The 20921-nt window shown below is 44.1% G+C and overlaps 1 protein-coding gene across 1 annotated transcript in view; it reads right to left on the bottom strand.

Annotated features, from left to right (window-relative positions):
- Positions 1–20921, bottom strand: part of PRR16 (proline rich 16) — a 1369205-nt gene that overhangs the window by 400645 nt on the left and 947639 nt on the right. Inside the window, exon 2 of the mRNA XM_069625565.1 lies at positions 18910–19793. Coding sequence (XP_069481666.1) covers positions 19038–19793 — 756 coding nt within the window. The 3' untranslated portion in view covers positions 18910–19037. The remainder of the gene's footprint in view (positions 1–18909; positions 19794–20921) is intronic.

The raw sequence follows: 20921 nt of genomic DNA, 5'->3' as shown, positions 1-20921 counted from the left end.
TTGTTTGGCATGGTGGAGGAGTGGGCTTGGAGTGGTGAGGGGTGGGTGGGAGTTTGACAGCTGTGATCTGGGATGGGGTGGAAGCGCATGAAACACAGTCGGTATGAAAGTTGTGCAGCACCTAGAATGCACCAAAAATCAAAATATGAACATTGCTTGAAACAACCCAGAATCAAGTGGTGCACAGGCACAAAAATGTGTAAGCAGTTCAAATAGAAATAGTTTTGAAAAACACCTAGATTCAAAAGGTGCACAGGGCCAACAATGCAGTGGCACTCAAATTAGAAACAGTTTTGAAAAAGAAAACACCTAAATTAAAAGGTGCACAGGACCTGTAATATGGAAGCAGAGAATATGCCAACAGTTTTGAAAAACATCTAGATTCAAAAAGTGGGCATGCCCTACAATTAGGAGACAGTCAAATTAGTAACAGTTTTGACAAAACACCTAGATTCAAAAGGTGCGCAGGCACTAGAATGCACCGACAATTCAAATATTTAACATTGCTTAAACACAACACATATTTGAGAGGTGCACATGGCCTAAAATGCTGAAGCAGTCAAGGTAGCAACAGTTTTGAAAAACACCTAGATTAAGAAGGTGCACAGGGTCTAGCACAGTGGCTAACTCTAAGCATTATAAAGTCAAATATTCAACACAAAGGCTCACTCTATGGGCAGCAAGGTTCACAGTTCAACACAATGGCTAACTCTAAGCACAGCAAGGTGCAGAGTTCAACACAATGGCCAACTCTAAGTGCAGCAAGGTGCAACGTTCAACACAATGACTACCACAGACGTGGTGCCCTAGCCCTAATCCAGCCTTGGAACATATTGATGTGGTGAGGTTTTACTGGAGTACAGTAATGGTTGTACTTCCCACCCAGACCACCTTAACTCTCTGTTGCTGTAAGGTTTCTCACTGGGCATCCCTGGGTGAACTGGGACAAACAGGGAGGGAAGCTGCCCTTTGCCTCTGGGCCTTAGCAGATGGCTGCCATGGCAAAGGCTGTCCTAGTTCTTGCATTGAAGGGGCACTTCCTTGATGTGTGTACCAATCAAGAGGGAGGAGGGCAGAAGTTGGGCAGAGTGGGGAAGGAGAACGAACGTCTGAGGAGAAAGGGGGGATTGCAAAACAGTGCCACAAATAATTAAATAAAGTCGCTTTGCAGAGATGTGGGTTATAGGGGCCTCATCTGCATAGGGGTTGCAGCAGGTGTGGCACTATCAGAAAATGGAGTATAAAAATTTGCACTTGTCAGCACTTGAAATCGACTGATGTGCACCAAGCAGGTGGATTAGGTCCCCATCCTGAGGACCGATTCTGGTCACATAGTTATGTCACAGAACTATCGGCAGGCAGCAGGGCAGGCAAGAGGAGTGTGGATGGGCGTGGAGAGGCAGGAAGGAAACAAATACTAAAAAATGCAGGGGGAAAGCACAGAGACCACAGGAAATGCGAAATCCATCAATATGCCAGTGCATTAGGTAGGGCATTTTATTTTAAAATACTGGCCTCAGAGCATCTAATGGTAGATTAGATAATAAAAATAATACTATATAGTTTAATATAGCACTACAAACCTAAAGGTATCTAAGCACTGAAATCAGTTGATATTATCTCACAGCATGGTACTCAATTTATCAACCTCAGAAGGATGAAAGGCAGAGTTGCCCGTGCTGGGATTCGAACCTGCAATCTGGCCGGCCAAGATTGGTTTACACTAGTTAAGCCAACTTTTAGAACTCCTACAATCAGCCGTATGGACCATTATTGACTGTCTTTCCATGTTTTAGGTGGCATGACTGATTGAACGTTACTAAACTAATCAAAAGTGACCACAATACAATTATCTAAATTGTGCCAATCCCAACAGGCAAATCTAGGCCAGCAGTCCACAGGAATTATAATATAAGTGACATAGTATTCATAAATTAATGCAGAGTGCACTGATCAAATGTTAATAATGAGGGGTAATATATAGCTGGTAACACAGCTCAGTAGATTGAGCGCTTGCTATTGATATCTGTGTGTGATCTGCAGGTTGCAGGTTTGAATCCCGGCAAAGCCAACTCAGCCTTTTAGCCTTCTTAGTTTGATGAACGAGTACTAACTTTGGCTGGGTGATAATTGTACGTACATACATTCTATGTACAGTGCTTTGATGAAAGACTTATAAAAATAGCAAATTGTCATATTTTTATATCAAGACGTCCTTCCAAAATTGGAAGAATTACTGAACCCCCCCACCAATCGTAAATTCTGCCACCGGTTTCTATAGACATGTAGCCAAGAAGGTTCGGGACATATGGACATATGTCTTAAAAGATTGTTGAGAGGTAAAAAAAGGGAATACAAGCAGAATAGTTGTTTTGATGAAGACTGTAAAAAGATGAAACATGAATTGTTGAAGGCTACTAAATAAAATAAAATGTGCAAAGGGAGCAATGTTAGTTCATTGTGGAAGAATCACAAGGATTTCGTTTTTTGTTAAAAGGAAGAAGTTGAAAGGAATGTGAAATCTTTAATGAAGGCAGTTGAGCAAAGTGATCTGTGGGGTTTCTGGTGTATTGCAATTAAAGGAAGAGATGAAGAAATGCATTTCCATCATTGTATAATTGCAGAAGATGTCAGGCTTTCTTGCTTTATTGGTTTGTACCTCATTGCGGAAAGGGAACACTCTCTGGAATAGCCTTTGATAACTGAATATGCAAAATAAGAGACCTTATGTAATAATTCATTTGCCTTTACTGTCACTAAAATATCACTAGCTCTAGAAGCCAAAAAAGCGGCCAAAGCTCCACACTTGGGCCTGTTGTCGATACAGGTCATTTCAGTCCCCTTCTTCATCGGTTAATTTAACAGCTTGAAAATCATCCTGAATTTCCTTGGGAGCTGGAAGTGGACTGAGATTATACCCTTTCATAAAGAAATGAGATAAGGACTAGCACCAAAACTATGGGAAGGTTGTGCTGGCCCAACAAGAGTCCCGGTGTACTAGTGATGGGCACCTTTCACATCCACAACCAGGATACAGTCAGGGTATATTCACCATCAAGCAGGCCTTTGAAATTAATTTGATGTTGCATACATACATTGTGCAGTCTACCCAACCATTGTAGTTGTCGTTCACAGATTTATAAAGCAGCATTCTGCAGAGAATAATGTGCAAATATTTAGGAGGCCCTTGCTAGGCTGGTGTAAGCAATAGAGGAATCACACTAAGGGTAACTGTTGGACCCATATGCATGCAAGTTCCATGGCCGACCGACCCTCCTTGGAGAGAAAGTTAGAACAAACAGTTTACAAGTGTTGGCAATAAAAGGCTGTAGGATTTTATTGTTACAGATATGGTTATGGGAACAATGACAGTAATCACATATCCTTATGATATCATACTTTTGGGCACCAGGTCCTGAGGTAACGCCCTCTGGCCCGTGCCGCCTTCTTGTCCCACGACTTGTTGTGGTCACCTTAGAGTGTCCTGTTCTTCTCTTCCTTTGCTCTTCTCCCTTCTTTTCTAGGGTGGGAGAGTTTTGGGAAAAGAAGAAAGAGGTGGAAGACACTGAGTTAACAGTGAACTTCCAGACTGTTTGGGACCCCGTTCAGGGTCGACAGTTTGTAGTTTGTGAGAGCTGTGCAGCTCTTTTTATAGGACCCAGGGTTAGCCCTGGGTCTTTGAAGTGTGGCAGTGGGGGCTGAAACCCAACCCCCAGGCCGGCAGTAGCCGACTGTCTGGCCCCCTGCGGGGCATTGCATTATGTTTCCCATGCCTGACTGTTGGTTTCCTCTGGGTGCTTAGCACCCTGTTGCTTCGTGGAAGGGTGAGGTGATTGTTCACACCTCACCCTTCCCTTGCTTTGCTTTGTAGTGCCAGAGACTGCCTGTCTCTGTGTGAGATGAGTAGAGGGGTCAGGCTTGGGGGAAGGAGCTGTCCCTCTCCAGGGCCTGCCGGATGGTACCAACAGTTACCCTGCCTCGCCCTGCCTCGCATACAAGTTTCATGGCCAACCCACCCTCCCTGGAGAGAAAGTTAGACCAAACAGTTTACAAGTGTTGGCAATAAAATGCCATAGGATTGTATTGTTACAGATATGGTTATGGGAACACTGACAATAATCACATATCCTTATGATATCATACTTTTGGGCACCAGGTCCTGAGGTAACCCCCTCTGGCCCATGCCACCACACATGGCTAGGGTTATCTGCTGTCTGTGTTCCCCGAAACACATTATTTGTAGCTCCTGGTGGCTAAGGTGGTGGAGATTTCTCAGAAGAAATCTTCCATGCCGTGTCCTGATAGATGTGTCCCATCCTTGGGGGAAAGGTTGGGGTCTCCTACTGTAATGGCCGGGTGTTTTATGAAACCTAGGCCTCTGGCTATACAGAATTTTTCTATCCCTCTGTTAGGTTTCCGGCTGGAAATGTCCACTGATTTGTAACAGGTGGCCCCCTGCCATTTTCTTCTGGGCAGGATTGCAGAGAAATAGATTTCAGTATCTCGCCAATTGTGTGAGATGCCTGCTAATGAGGCACAAATCTCTTCAAGTAGGCTTTGTCTTCCTGTGGACACCAAATCGTTGCCCCCTAGGTGTAGTATCAGGGATTCCGGCAGATCCCTGTATGTGACCAGTTCTGCTAGTTTGTCGTGAATGTCTGCCCAAAGGAGGCCTCTGTATCCCCACCAGGATGCAATAGTGTTCCTAAATAGCAGACCCTCCTAGGTTTCTTCTGCCCATCGCCCTGTCCTGAAAATGAACGAGTGTCCGACTATCCATGCTGATCGGAGGGGGCTTTCCATCCGGCTGCTGTTTCTAGTAGGTGGAAGAAAATAAAAGGGGGGAGGGAAAGGGGACTATATTAGTTCTGGCCTGATGTATCATTTATAGAGCACACACTGTGTACAGCATTTTAGCCGACCTGTTTTCTCCAGCTACAGCAATCCTTTGCGCAGCTTTTTCTTTCAATGCCGTGGGTAAGTGTCCTGGCTCTACTCTGTGTATCTATTAACTGCACAGCATTCAATCATTACTTTTGAGCGTTTATGTCAGAACAGAGTTACATACACCCTCTCTCGCCCTTGCGCGTGTCAGCTTTTTCTAAAGTCTGAATAGAATTTTTCATCCACAGCCAGCAACGAATTTCAAGGGACTCCACTTCCTTTCCCCGCAGGTTTCCAAACCACACATGGAACTTGCTAACTTCTACTACCATGCTACAAGATACCTGGCAGGCATCTATTGAAATTGATTTCACTTACCAAGATACTCCGGACAAGTAAGCAATATTACATTGTTCCTCCATTTCTGCAATTTTTGTATACCTTAGACTATGTAGAATTAATACCAGATTATTTAATTTCCACCAGATTGAATACTGTTAAGTAACTGCCCTCACAGCTGGTTCCTGATGGCGAGCCCATTACTTTAGGATTTCACCACTAAATGGGTATCACGGCAGCATTGCCAAACAGGTAGGCACCTGCCTGTACCTTTTCCTATATTCATTTAAGCGACAATTTTGGTCATTGGTTCTAAGAGTTAGTGTTGGGACCAAATAAACATAAAAATTAAAAAAAACATTTTGATTCACAGTTGTCACAGATGAGTACTGGTCCTGATCGCTCACCAGGCTTTTGTCGCCTGATAAACACTGAGTGGGTTTTGCGTCAGAAAGCCTTGTCCAGAAAATCCCCCCACATTGATTTGGGTAAGTTTCTTTTTCTGGACAATCTAAATTAGTAGTCATGTTGAGTCCTTAAAGAACATGTCTATGCACCCTGTTAACTGAGGATAGTCTATTCAGAAGTGTATGGGAAGCTTTTTCATAGAATTTTCAGTATTTTGTTTGTCTGCTTCCCCTCAGGGATTATTACTTCTTACTTTGCCCCGAGGAAGGCAGTTTTTTTAACATCAATGGCCTTACAGGTGGCCCGCCGAAAAGTAATCAGGTCTTCTTTCATGGAACTCTAACCTCCTTGAAGTAACAGCATTTTAAGATAATTTTTTCACATCAGTAAATTTGAAGAGTTTACGTAGGCAGACCTGTTAATTCACACTTTTGCACACATGTATTTATTCATTATTTTACATTCTGTTTGTGTTTCATTCATTGTTCAATCTTTGTGCTCCAATCCTCTATATGTATTTTTTCACTAAGGTTGATTGGTAGTTCTGTTAATTCCCATTTTTCTGAATAAGTGTATTTATTTCTTCATTTTGCATTTTGTCTGTGTTTTATTAATTGTTAAACTTCTGTGCTTCAATTCATTACATGTATTTTATCACCAAGATCAATTTCAAATTAATATGATTTTGAAAAATTCAAGTCTTTTTTCTAATAAATAATAGAAATTATTTCCAACACTAGTTCTATCTTCTTCTACTTCTTTAGATTATTATTTCGTTTTCAAGGGCAATACAAATTTGGATATCTTCGATACCAACACTATTAAGCATGAAACTCAGACCATCGTCTAATAATCTACTGCATTACAGCTCTTGGATTTCTTGTTTGTGTATCTTTTATAGCAGTCTGAATACCACCCCACTATGTTCTTTACTTGCTGTGGGCCGAGGCCCCCCTGACATGCTGCGGTTGCAGCCCCATTTCTAAAGAAGTGGGTGCCGAATTCCTTTGGGTCCCTCCCTGCTTTGCTGAAGGCATTTGTCGGCACCCCTTTAAATTGATAGCGACTTAGTGCTGAGGCATCCCTGTGAATTAGGAACCTTCCCCCCACTTTGGGCATTTATGCGTAATAAAGGTTGGTGATGCACATCGGGCAGTTTGTTGCATCGTCGATGCAGCAAATGTTGACGGTTCTTTTGGCCCCTGTTTTGGACTGTTCTATGTCTATGCTGACACTGTCATGTCTAACCCTGGTCTCCATGATACCTAAACCAGTGTTGGCTTCGGTGCTTGAAGCGATAAGCTCTCCTATTTGTAAAACCCCAAAGTATGCCAGAAAACAATTCCGTTTTAAATAAAAGGGTCTAATAAGGGTGACAGCATTTGTTGTCTAACTGGCTTGTTATTTTTATTAGTTTTTCAAAATCAAGTGGGCGGCGGGAGTCTACCTGACCCAGCCTTTCATGGCATACGAGATCAGGGCGCTCTGGGTAGGATCTGTGTCCCCCCGCAGTTTAGAGTGATAGGATATTCCTACTAGGTGTCTCTTTGCCCAATCCCTCTTGAAGACCTATTTGTGGGCCCATTTTAAAAATATTTCTATATCTTTTATTGTTAACAATTCTACGTGGTTTAAACCCGTTGCTCTAAAGACTGTTTGCAGGCATTTACTGTACTGAGCTGTGGTTGTGCTTGCTAGTGCCTTCTCTGCCATCTCTGCAAGGAACCCCGTGCCACGGTTCATGCTATCTGTTGATCCAGGATTGTTGGCACCTGTTTTTGAGGTGCCTGGTTCTTGTTGTCCATCCCGGCCATGGCTCTCTGGAGGTGGTGTTGATGTAATTTCTTTTAGTTTCCCATTATTGCCCAGCAGTCCACTGGTATTAACGTCATCTTTTCTTGGGCGTATGGTGCTAGCTCCCGGAATCTTGTCCACTGAAAGCGAGATAAGGCATCTGCAGTGTTATTATCCATTCCAGTGATGTGTTTGGCTTTAACCACAATGTTTTCTTGCAATGCAACTGCAGTGATGGCTCTTATAACTTTCAGCACTAAGTGGCATTTGGTCGTTCTTCTGTTTATGATGCCTACCACCGCCATGTTGTCACACCAAATCGAGAGTTCTGTGTTAGCTAGCTGCCTGACCCAGATGAGTAATGTTAGCCAGATGGGAAATATTTCTAAAAGAGTTATGTTTTTGTCCATCCTGCTGGGTGCCATGATTTCAGCCAGTGCCCAGCCACCCATTCTGCATCTAGGATGGCCCCAAACCCCTTGCTCCTGGCTGCATCTGTAAAGGGGACCCTTTTGGCCCATGTATTCACTGGCATGCGTCAAAGTGTGGTCCCGTTGAAATTTCTGAGGAAGCCCCTCTAAACTTTCAAGTCTTCTTTTACTTCTTTACCCAGCCGAAGGTGGAGGTGGTGTTTGGTGCATGATTTGGTTTTAAACTCTAACCTCCTGCAGAATACCTTCCCTTGCGGGATAATTCTGGCTGCAAAGTTGGGGCTGCCTGCCAGTGACTGCAATTCTTTCACTGTGCCCTTGTTTTTTGTACTTAAGTTTTGTATTTTTTCCAGAAGTTCAGCAATTTTTGTGTTTGGGATTTTGCAAAGGCCCATTCTGAATCTATTTCAATCCCCGAGAAGATTATGTTGGTGGATGGTTTGGTTGTTTTTTCTGTGGCCAGGGGAATGCCCCATTGTGTAGCCTTCCTTTCTCGCTCAGCCGGGTCCCTCTCGCATTCTCCCGACTCTGATGGTCCCATCACCAAGAAATCATCAAGATAGTACACTACTTTGAACCCAGGTTGTTGTTTTTGAAATGCCCATTGGAAAAATTAGCTGAACTGCTCGAATAGTGTGCAGGAAACTGCAACCCATAGGGAGGCATCAGTCAACATAAAATTTGTTTTCAAAGGTGAAACCTAGCCATTGCTGTGATTCCGGGTGAACTGGTAAGAGTCTGAAAGCAGATTGAATGTCTAGCTTGGCCATCAGCGCATTCTGTGACATTATTGTACAATTCTTACTGCCTCTTGGAAATGTGTGTAGGAGACAGCTGAATCAGTGTGTGGAATGCCGTCATGAAGTGATTGGCTTTTTGGGTAGGAAAGATGGTGAATTAACCTCATTTTGCCTGGTTACTTTTTTGGAACCAGGTCTAGCAGTAATACTATGTAATCTGAGAATGGCATGGAATCCCAGGGTCTTGCAATCCTGCCCCGGCTCAGCTCTTTCTCTATTTTGTTTTTTACCACTTCTGGGTTGTCTCTGGCGGATTGCGGGTTTTTGGGAATGATTTGGGACCGGGTTCCCTTGAAAGGAATGATAAAACCTGTTTTGAAACCTTGCTGGATTGCTGTGCTGGTTTCGCTATAAGGTAGTTCAGCAGGGCTTTGCTGAAATTGTCGGGGTTGATTGGGGTTCTGCCTGGTTCTAACACTGGGGCCATGTTGTTGTTGCTGAGATGTGGTTTAGGGTGGTATTCAGGTGTTGGCTGGACAGAGTTGCTAATCTTTCGTATTTTTGGCTGGTAGCCTTGCTTGCCGGATGGTCGCCATTGAAGTTTATACAGTGGTATCTATACCAGCATTCTTTACCCCAGGTGCATAGGTTTTTCCCAAAATTCCTGCATGGAATATTGGCTTTGGACGCGTAGTGATTTTTGTTCTGTCCGTGGGCATTTGAGTTAGCTGCCCAGGGCTGGTTTTTCCGAAAGGGCTGCTCCCCTTTCTAGTTTTTCTCATTGTCAGGGCCTCTGATCCCTTGAGAATTTGTATTGGATTTAGTTATTGTTAGGGTAACCTCCTCCTCGGATGGGAGCTCAGCGTTTAATATGTATAGGTCATTCTGCACCTTGTCCCATTCTATGGCTGGTCTCTGACATGCTCTGTCTGAATCTGATATCGTATGCTAACCAGATTCCACATTTTTTGGGCAATTTGTAATTCTCTGACTTTGTCCATGTAGGCCCAAAGCTTGACCCTGTCCCCGGGAACATTTTCTAAATATATAGTTCCTAAAATGGTGAAAGATTGCCACCAGTTGTCCCAATTCTGCTCGTCCTGAGCATTCCTGGCTATCGCCTTCTCCTCTGTTTTCTTGGGGTCCCTAAAGGCATCTCTCCCCTTTCGTTGGGCTTCTATCAGAGAGAAGATTTTGATGAATTCTTTTGCCCATATGGCCTCTTTGATTGTAGTGTCTATGTTCCATGCTAAACATCTATTCAGGATTTCTGTGTGGAAAGATTTCAATTTTTGGTCCAGTTGGGCACTGCTAATCATTACCATTTTGGCTCTGCTGTTTTTTTTATATCTAATTGTCCTGATGTGCTAGCATTTGGGGTTGACCATGCTTTCAGTGCACCTTCTGGGTCTGACATTGTAGTTGCAGTTGTAGGCCCAATTGGGCTTGTGGCTGCTGGTGCCAGGGTAGGAATGGTTGGGGGGGTTGTTGCTGCTGGTGTTGCAGGGTTCTCTGCTGTTGGTATTATTGTGGGCACAGCTGGGTTAATAAATAATAATGATGGGTTCCAGTGGGACATTGTGGCTAGGTGGGCCATTTGTTCCTACGGGGAGTTGTTGTTTGTCTCTAATTTCTAGCATCATTTGTTTCATATTCCTCACATTTTCGCTTGGTTTTGACAAAATATTGTTTTTGTTACCTTTATCTGCTCCTTGTGATGACTTCCTTTTCTTTGCTGGCGTGGGGCTGTCTCCAACCCCAGGTGGCATGGGCACCACTTCTTTTGGTAGGCCATATAGGTTTTCCCTGACCCATCCCCAACCGTAGTGTTCGGCTGCCTCAATTGCAACGAGGAGGTGGGGTGATTTGGGCTTCAGTTGCAAGCCTGTGGATACCTGCATTTTCCTTTTGGGCGCCATCTGCCTGTTTGTGAAAAGAAACACAATTGTATATGTTTTGCCCTTATGTAAAAATTAACTTTGGTGGCTGCCCTAAATGCAAGGGCACATTCTTTGCAGAAAAATTGTTTGTCACTCATGTTGGGTAACTGCCTGCTGGTGTGACCTGTAAAATTCCTCCCCGCAGGCTGCTACAAAACTTTAGGAGAGAGCTGTATTTTGGTTAAATGCAAAAAAAAAATGTTTTCGCTGCTATAGACGTTCCCACTGTATCTTAGATTTATTGTTTGCTCAAAACCTTCCTTTGCTCTTGTTTATGCATGCCTGCATCATTACTGGTGTGAGAATTTGTCGCTTTTGTAACAGTTTTATGTCAATTTCAAACATTGTATCCCTTATACTGTATTTGTAAAACACATGCGCGATGGCTGGAATGTTGCTCCGTGTTGGCTTGCTTCCAAGAATGGAATGTTTGCCTTTCCGGCAGAATGATCGGCCTGCTGCCTGTCATTGCCGCACACGGCCAGCGCAGGGGCTCACTTACTTGTGGAGGTTAATCGCGTGCGTCTCCTGTACCGGGTTGCTCTGTTCGAATTTCCTCGTAGTCACACGAAAACGTCCTGTTCCTCGGCTTGCCACGTGTTCCGAAAGGGAGGCTCCCCGTGGGCTTCTGCTTTCCCTTCTCCTGCACTTGATTTCTAACACGACTATGTTCAAAGAGGAAAAGACGCTGTGGTTTGCAGCAAACTTGAGAGACAAAGTGCCCAAGGTAGGGGTGACAAGAGAAGATGCTTAGTTAAAAGGAAATTTCTACTTGAAATAGAAAAGAAGAAAGAGGTGGAAGACATTGAGTTAACAGTGAACTTCCAGACTGTTTGGGGCCCCGTTCGAGGTCGACAAACAGTTTGCAGTTTGTGAGAGCTCTGTTTGAAGTGTGGCAGTGGGGGCTGAAACCCAACCCCCAGGCCGGTAGTAGCCGACCGTCTGCCCCCCCAGGGTGAGCAGTGCATTGTGTTTTCCCTGCCTGACTGTTGGTTCCCTCTGGGTGCTTAGCACCCTGTTGCTTCATGGAAGGGTGACATGATTGTTCACACCTCACCCTTCCCTTGCTTTGTAGTGCCATAGACTGCCTGTCTCTGTGTATGATGAGGAGAGGGGTCAGGCCTGGGGGAAGGATCTGCCACTCTCCAGGGCCTTGCCGGATGGTACCAACAGTTACCCTGCCTTGCTTTGGGAGGCCCTGCAGCATTGCCCAAAACTTGTGATTGTGCTGTGGGGACCAGAAGGGAGAGGGCAAGTCTATTTCCAGTGGTCCACAGAGTCTGCTAGGTGTGTGTGCCAGTGCCACCTGCTTTCTTGTCTCATTTTCTATTAATGTGCGGGCACTAAGTACCAATAGGCGTGTGGCTGATGCCCCAACCTTAAGCCATGAGAAGGTATATTTGCATATGCAGACAACACTGTCTTACAATCTAAGACACCCAATGGGCTGCAGCATCAATATGTAATATCAGGGAAAGGTTTTTTGGATTAAGCCTCCCCTGTCCAAATCTTGTGTATCTGAATAAGACATCTACATCGTGACACTGCCCGTTCAGAGCACAATGTGAGCAGTATGCATTCTCTTGTGTGTTTAACGAAAGCAGAATGGAATCCCCACACAGCCCTCTTTCTGCTTGCATTCAACCATCACACATGTCACATAAAATGCTGCTTGCAGCTCATGCTACAAGATTGCATTTGATCCAAGTATCAAGGGCTGGATGGACATGGCAAGTTCATGTTTGCTACAATGGTATTTTTGCTACAAGACCTAGGGACGCCAGGGCATGGCCAGAGATACATTCATATGACCTCAGTAGGTCATAATGATTGACTAGTCGTAGCTGCATAACAAACCATTGTGTTTGTTTCTATCCTGTAGGAGTGTATACAGTATTCAATGTACTATGCTACAGAACACACAATAGGGATTAATCCCACTATCAAGTGACCGCCCTCTGAAATCCAGTGGAGGTGAGTCAGATATGAGAAAAAGATTGAGATGTTGCTGTTCACACTCATTAAATGTATTATGTAAATTGCACAAAATGACAAGCGTTGTAGGAATAGATTATAATTAGTTTATTATTATTATTTTGTAGATCTTGGGGCTCATCCTTTTCCACTCTAGAGGCAACGTATATTGGACAGTTACACTCCGTCCTGATGAAGGCTGGCTAGAATATCAGGGCAAGTTGTTTTCCGCCCATAGGGAACTACAACCGAAACACCTGTCGACAGACATACAACTCCTGTAAAATATACAGAGAGACACATCTAAAAAACATATGAGTTTTGAGTTTGATTTAATGGTTTCTTACTAGGTTATGGGAACAATAAATACCCAGATTAGGAATATTTGTTGGTATGAAGGTGGTGTATATGAGATATGAATGAGTTGTGAATGATGGGAAAAAGTTTTCTCGAGCGTTTTTACTGTGTTGTGAGATGTAAAAGAATTGTGTTCAGAACTTGAAATAAATATCATGTATTGATAGGATTTGATAATAATTATACAGAATCCTGTCATCTTTGTTTCTATTGGTCTAATTTTTTTGTTTGCCATGCATACTCACCTGGTGGACCGTAGATCTATATCAGGTATCCCTTGTTTATTATATACAGAAATTAAACAAGCCAAGCAGGTGGTGGGCACCTTCCACATCCTTCAAAGTGATTTTGAGAGGCACTGGATTGACTTCCTACTTTTCTAACTAATAGCCTACAGGGTCATCAGTACCTGTCACAGTGGGAAACAATGTCAAATACAAGTGATCCCAGGCTGGGGAAGAGCCACTGCCTTTTCCAGAAGGTACATGACCCCTCAGCCAGTGTTCAGCTCTGCCTCCGACATGACCTCAAACTCTGGTTCAATCCCACCAGAGGGCAAGTACATGGCCCACTAGTTTCATTACAACCTTTAGCACCATTTAATCAGTAACGGCACTCCACTCAGGAAATTATGGTTAAAGTCAGACATATCAACCAGGGTGTTCTCTGCTTCATACAAAGTTCACTTAGAATAAGGCTTGCCTCTTGCTTCTTCCAAAAATATTGCCGACTCTCAAAAGACCCTCTAAAACGAAAATCCTAATTTGGACTATGTTTGAGGATCCACTATTTGTGGCAGTTTAGCTTTAATTATTTAAAGTGCCACAACACCAATTACAAGGTCTTTTTTGTACGTTTGGTATCCATCAACCATGACCACTGCCTTTGTTGCCTGACCATAACACTTCATGTGTGTCCATGCAAATCTTAAAAACACAGATAATTTGCTTTATTTTTAAATTGATATCAGATCAAGTCACAAATGACACATTGGGCTTCATTATGAGGTAGGAGGTAGCCATGGTGCTATAAGCACCATGGCTACCCCCTTACCGCATTCCGGGTCCCCAAAATAGGGACTTACCGGGTCATTCCAACCTTGGAGGACCCGGTAAATCCCCATTCCGGGAACCATTCCCCATTCCCATTCAAGCCCCCATAGGGCTCAATGGGAATGGGGATGGAGCTAATAACGGTACTGCAATTTGCGGTACCATTATTAGCTCTGAAGTCCCTTAACGGGTCCCTTCCATAACACCTGGTAAAACCAGGAGTTATGGAAGGGACCCGCTAAGGGACCTCGGAATAGGGTGGTATGGGATTACCGGCACCGGTGTCCTAACCGGTGCCGGTAATCCCTTACCACCTACCTCGTAATGAGGCCCATTGACTTAGGGACCTGTAGGCAGGTTATTGGACTAAAGAATTGCTTGCATGTGCCTTCTTGTAAAAATAAGGTCACATGCTCAAATGCAGGCCCATCCGTTCAAACGCTCATGCTTACAAGATCAATAAAATGAGCACCCTTGTATTTGGCAATATTAAGACTTGTTAGGCTATTTTATTGGGATTTACACCACATGCACACCACTGCCATTTGCCTGGTCTCTAGGTGCTCTGGTAGATCTGAAAGATAGTCAGTGGAGGTTGGAAAGTTAGGAGAACACTGGAAGGAAATATTGCAGTGCTTTGTGTTGAGGTTGCACATCAGAAGTGCCGTGAGCTCTGCGTGTGAGCATTCTTTGTGTGAAGTGTACAGTGCATGGATGGCGTTCTGTACACAGGGAGGGTACCTTGTGCTAGCAGTGTGTGTGTGCTTTGGCTAGGGGCTGAGAACGTCCGTTGGAGTCAAAGGGGTAAACATTTTGTGCTTTTGGATGTCTCTGGAGATCAGCTTTCATAAATTATAAGTAAGGGGCTTTTTTGCATGTGTGTCTAGTGAGTGAACCTGGCATTGTGTATTTTATCTTACAGATGACCTCTACAGTCTGATGTGGCTTATATTGGTAATCATCCAACATGGTGCTGAGGGCTTTCATTAGACAAACAGAACTAAATGCTCTGTGTAGGAACAATAAACATCTCCTTGGTGACAGTGCCAGATTTGAGGAGTTGACTTGCCCTGAAAATTCCATTTTAATGGTTGTTTTTAATCAATAATTCAGTAAGTAATTAACTTATTTGCATCATTTAAAACAAAAGTTAATATGAACCTACTAATAATATGCATGTTTACACATGCCAAGTCTGACTCATGTATTTGTGTCTTCCTCTTCTTTATGCAAATCTAATCGACTGTGAAAGCATCAGAATCCTTTACAAAATAAATCAGTGCAATATGGATGCCTCAATAGACAAAGAACGTTACTAATGAGTGCTAGGCAAGAGCTCTATAAGTGCATTTTTCCCTCCACATTATGGTCCCCCCAAACCTTTTGCTTCTGTTTGACTGACCTAACCTGACTATTTCCAATGGAGCACAGCCTTCTGCTGCGCTCCCCTGGGCTTTCGCTAATTATGGGGAAACTGACACATCCTTCAGGCTGTCAGTACTGGGAAACTATGTTTCCCTTAGTCATTGACTTTTTTGCCATTTCTTGATCACTTATCTGTGTGCCAAGTACCTCACAGCACCGCGCACAGGGGTATTTTCATTTAATGCTCCTAGACACGCACTAAGGATTTTTTGGTGGTTATACAAGTGTGCCTAGGATGAACGGTGGAAGCAGTTTGCTTTACTGGTATTTTTCATTCCTTTTATTGTACCATACCGCATTTATCGCGTTTGGTCCCTGACAGTGTCCCGTGCTGAAAATGGCCGTGCCATGAAGTCCTTTGTTCTGTCCTTTGACCATCTTATCCTTAGCCTGCACCCAGGTCGAGCTGACCTGGGACTTCCTTATGTGGGCATGCAACCTCCCACGAAAACCACATCTTTTGCGGGATCCTGCATGTCACGTGTGCTAGTGCCCAGGAAGAGGATCGGGACTGTCTGGTCCTAATCCACACTACTAGTGCCAGGATGTCTGGTATGCCTGAATGACTGAGACCACCGTCGTCCCTGATTGGACCACTCTGGTGTGCATGCAAGAAAGCAGATCTTCCATTGGTTATCCCAGATTTGAGAGCAAAACTAATCTTCGTTAAGAGAAGGGGTGCTGTATCGATTCCAGGGCGATCCAATGAAGTTCATACCGAACTACAGAAGGAGCCAAGTATCCTGAAACGCTGAAGCAGACCCAAATAACCACCCTAGAGGCACTGGAATGTTTGGCACCCTATGTCCACTGCTGTCCCGTTGGACCCCTGCTTTTGTCATCGATCCTAGAAGGCCTGCAAAAGAGCCTTCTCTAAAGTGCTCCTGGGCCGTCCAGTGGTCTGACCAGCTCTATCCCGGCATATCGCATAGGAGCGCCGCTGTCCTGAGTTATGACTCGAGACTTGGAGAATCGCTAGCTTGTGGTCCTCTGCCCTCTCCCACTAAATTTCATAGTCCTAGATCCTCTGGGTCGTGATCTAGGAGTATGTCACGCTGCAAGCCTATGTGATCCCTACGTCACTACACTGTGCTGACAGTCACTGTAGGTGCTTTGCCTACCTGCTCTCCTGTGCCCTGAAGATTGCTGCACCAGATTTTTTTTTCCATTTTCCATTCTTCTTCGTGATCTGAGAAAAGGCTACTGTTCCATCACAGAAGATCTTCCTGTCCATCAGCCGCTGAAACCAGGAGCACCGAGAAACTGCAGGACTCGAACCTACAAGGAACCTTGACTAAACTGGGCAAGTTTGGTCTGACCTGTGCCAAGGGGCGGTGAGTACTTGCTTCACTTACCGGTAGCCCCTGGCACAACTGATATATTTTTACGCACGAGAATCCCTTAAAAGATCCTCACTTTGGCTGGGCTATCCTGCGCTCCCTAGCTATTCCCAAAAGTTGATAATTGCTCCGCCTGCAAGGGTATACCCTCCTCGAATAGTGGAACTTTATTCTTCATCACCTCCAGCCCCTTCCTGAATTGCTACATTTCCCTGAAGAGGTACCGTTTTCGCTCCTGACACACGTCCGCGCTTTGTAAACGCACTGCTGTACTTTCCAGTGGAAGGATTTTGATTCTGAAGATTGCCCAATGCAATAATTGTGTTAACCCCCTTTCTGTTACAGGTTGTGGATGTATTTTTCCCTTTCTTCAATTAGGATAAAAGCAATTCTATATATGTTACATAGTGATACTCTTATGTGGTAACTGTTTCTCTATTACTGTGGTTATTCGTGTTTGATTATGAGGCCTATAATAAATTTATATATTTTTTTTAATATACACCTGTCTTATTCTGTGGCTCGTTACTGTGTGTGCTTATTGTGGTCTTCCGATCACTCTCACCACTCCTGAGACCTAATCTTGACTTCCTGCCAAGCAACCTTGATTGGTCTGGCTTGTCCAGAAGGTTCCCCTGTTCCACTAAACTAGGGTGGCCTGCTAAACTTCTACCCACAAGGTCAGACTTTAGAAATCCATCGTAACAATGAGTGCCTGCACCTCTGTTGCCACAAAATGTCAGCACAATTTAAGCAAATCAACAACTGGAATATATCCAAAGCAGGTGGAATGGTGTTTACTTCATTGCAGCGTTTGATTATAGGGGGACTGATTTACAATGATCTACAAACATAATGGCTTTACTTCAAATAATGCTTGCACTTGAGCAAAGGCGCAGGCGCCCGTGGGCATCGTGATTGGCACTATCTACCTTATATCGAATTCACAAAGCCTAGCACGAGTCTGGAGATGGCTGCAACTGTGATTCACAAAGATGTACTAGACAGCATCTAAGAAATACTCCCTTCTTTTCCAGATTTCTTTCCAAGTTCAGGTTTAGTAAATTCAAGCTACTGTACAGCGAAATACCCACCACTGATGTGCAGAACACATTTAAGGCAAACGATGGAATGATAAGTCAATTGTTGCTACATTTGGCAAACAATACATTCTGCTTGCCAGAAGTGCATATTTTACTTCCTAAAGTACTTCAGTGACCCCCCTCCCCCCAAGAGTGAGAAACACCCTGCCCTTATCTCCTGATCAGATGACTGAGGTAACAGGTGCCAACCAGAGATTCTCACGGGCGGCGCCTCATGCGCTCTAGTGGACATTTTTGTGAGCTGGGCCATGCGGATCTAAACAAGGACAGCAATCCAACGTCCAATGGTGCTTCCAGCTTAATTGCAATACTTCGGTAAGGTTGCTCCTAGTTCGATCGTCCAGTGCTTCTGCACAATGTCCCTGTCCCCTGGGAGTCCACTGAAGTCTATTAATCATGAGCGTAACATGTTTTCACACTTAACACGCCCACAGGGTCACCTGCAGCTTTAGCAAGAAGCTTAAAGAAAATCATCCTGGTTGAATGTGATGAGGCTCCACGACAAGTGTCAGACAGTAAGCAAGCCCCTCCCTTTGTTGTCACTGGGGAACCTATGTGCAGTCTCTACCCACGTGGACACGTGGTTTCCATGGCCTTTCTCTCACTGCTAATTCCCTGAACGCAAGCGTATCTGGCAAAGGGAACCGGACATTACAATGCCACAGAATGACGATAAGTAAACATACCAAATCCACCTTTCCTTCACAATACCTTTGCATTTGACATCTGTGCATATGTGTGTCGTGCATTTTAGATCTGCAATGAGCCTGTGATGTGGGTGTTAACATTAGTAAAGAATCACTGAACAGTATACTTTAAGTTTATGAATCTAAATAACAAAGACATGCCTTGACAATTGCCAGTGGGTCAAACGTTCACACCTACACACTAAGACTCCAATTAATATTTTGTAATATACACTGGAATTAAATAATACTAACTGGTAATCTATCTAGTACATGCTTTGCATTTGACGTAGACCCCTCCTTTGTGCAGAGCTATGTTCCAATAACCGTTAATAGGGCAATAAGTATGTCCTGAACATCGTAGAATTATAATAAACATTTAGTACAATGTACATGAAGGTCAATTTAATCAAGAATAGTGTTTATTCCTACTTACCGTATGCTTGAAATGCCACTTCACTTAATAAAGTTGTAATGTTGTTGGCCATTTTTATTGCTTGATTAGAAAGTGCTCATGTTTCATCTTTACGTAAACAAAAGAAAAGGTTTTTTAAGTGGCAAACATCACACGGTCGTCGTAGTGGACTTCCTCAAGATGGTCTTCTGTGGTTTTGGTGCGGTGGGAGGAGGTACAGTTACAGGCCTGAGAGGTGGGAAGCTGTTACTCTGGCTTACTCCTAGTCCTCCATTTTCAAGAGGAAGTGATGGCAAAGGGGGAGGCGGCGGCACAGGTGGACAATGGTGGGGCAGTTTATCCAGTAAGCGGGCGGGCTCACTGTGCAAATGTACTTCCCTGTTCTTCATGTCGTAGCGAACGTCACAATCCGGGCAGTAACCATGATACTGCACTTTTTCACTAAAACGTACCCGCTCCCTGGTTGTGGTTTGAGGACACCTGTCCTTCTCAGGCCTATGTGTTAAAGTATGGAGTGGAATCTTATCAAAGTTACTACTCGGTACAGAACAAACATCTCCATTGGGAATTCTCTTTGGGCCTCCTGGCAATCCTCCATTTCGTAGCAGCGTCCCATTAGTCTTTACCGGAATGGCTGGTGGAAGGGATCTGTGGGAACCTTCACATTTCACTGGCGTCAACCTTGGTGGTGGTGGTGGTGGATTCGGTTTCCTAAGCACCGTCAAGATGGCTGTTGGATGAGCAGGAGGCTTGATGAGTGGGGTGTTTGCACGTACTTTGATCTTGTCCAAACTGGACGCAGTTGTGCTACTTGAGCTACTGTTCATTGTGTCTGTTTTCGAGCTGTCAGTCATTTCTTCCTCCAGCTGTAGGTCTGACGTCAGCGTGTCTATCTGGTCAACCACCTGGCATGAGAAATCAAAGAAACAAAATCAGTTTCTCTGCAACATTTAATTTTGAACTCATGCTATTGCCAGAAGGAAGATCTTTCTTAATGTTCTCAAATTGTACACCATACTGGCTTGGTTCTGCATAATTCAAGTCTTTGAGCCACTCCCTAACATGTCATAGCACCAACATATTGCTTAGCCAACAGAATACAGACAATGTAAACACATGTGAGCTCTACATGTGTTGCAATCGACACATACACATATTTCTAATCATAAATATAAACTCTAGCCAAGATGCAACAGCACAAATCTTTCGAGAGACACATTTGTTAATTGGTGCTCCTAGAGAAAGCCATATGAGGGGCATGCCCCTACTCAAATTAAGACATAACAACAACAAAAAAAAATTGCAATTGTTTAAGAAACCAGAACATGTGTGCTATTGCTAAGTTGCTCAAAAAAGTTATGGATTGGGGTACTTGTTTTAGAGTTTCACTTCTAAAATAAAAACAGAGGGGCCCTGCGCGACTTCATTGTTTCTCCTACTTGAAGGACCTTGTTTTTTGGTTGCTTGCCTTGGGTACGGTGCACCAGCACTACCTGATACATAGATTCTGGCATGTAAACCTTTTCAAACCAAGACTACCTCTGTCCCATAACTTGCAGAAGCATGGAATAATGCTGAGAATACGCCCATGGGATGTTCTTAAGAACACCGACCGGGTCCACTATTGGGGCCACATGTATGGTGACGCCGCAGAAGTAGGTTCCCCCTTCTGGGTTTGCTAGGCCATCCTCCTCTGCATCACCAGCAGTGAGACCAGTGATGCTGCTGGTCTTGTAGTGTTACTGGAGACTCCCACCCTGTTCCCGTGGGGCACAAGTAGATGCTCGGCTTCTTGCACCCTTGTTTTGGAAGTGGAATTCTTACAACTTTACATGTGACGGTAAAGACAGTTCTGCAAACAACCTAAGAATATTGTAGGCTGCAATCTCGTGGCTGAACAATGCACTCAGGGCAGCCACAGGTACCACCAGAAGAGACCACATCTCTGAAATCAGAAGGCAAGCACACTGGCTCCCTGTCAAAGAGAGAATTGTCTTTAAAACGCTTGCCCTCACCCACAAATGCCTCCACGA

Source organism: Ambystoma mexicanum, chromosome 6p (genome assembly GCF_040938575.1).
Source record: "Ambystoma mexicanum isolate Mex_15411 chromosome 6p, UKY_AmexF1_1, whole genome shotgun sequence".
In the NCBI taxonomy this organism is placed as follows: domain Eukaryota; kingdom Metazoa; phylum Chordata; class Amphibia; order Caudata; family Ambystomatidae; genus Ambystoma; species Ambystoma mexicanum.
This window is presented reverse-complemented; position numbering and strand designations above follow the sequence as displayed.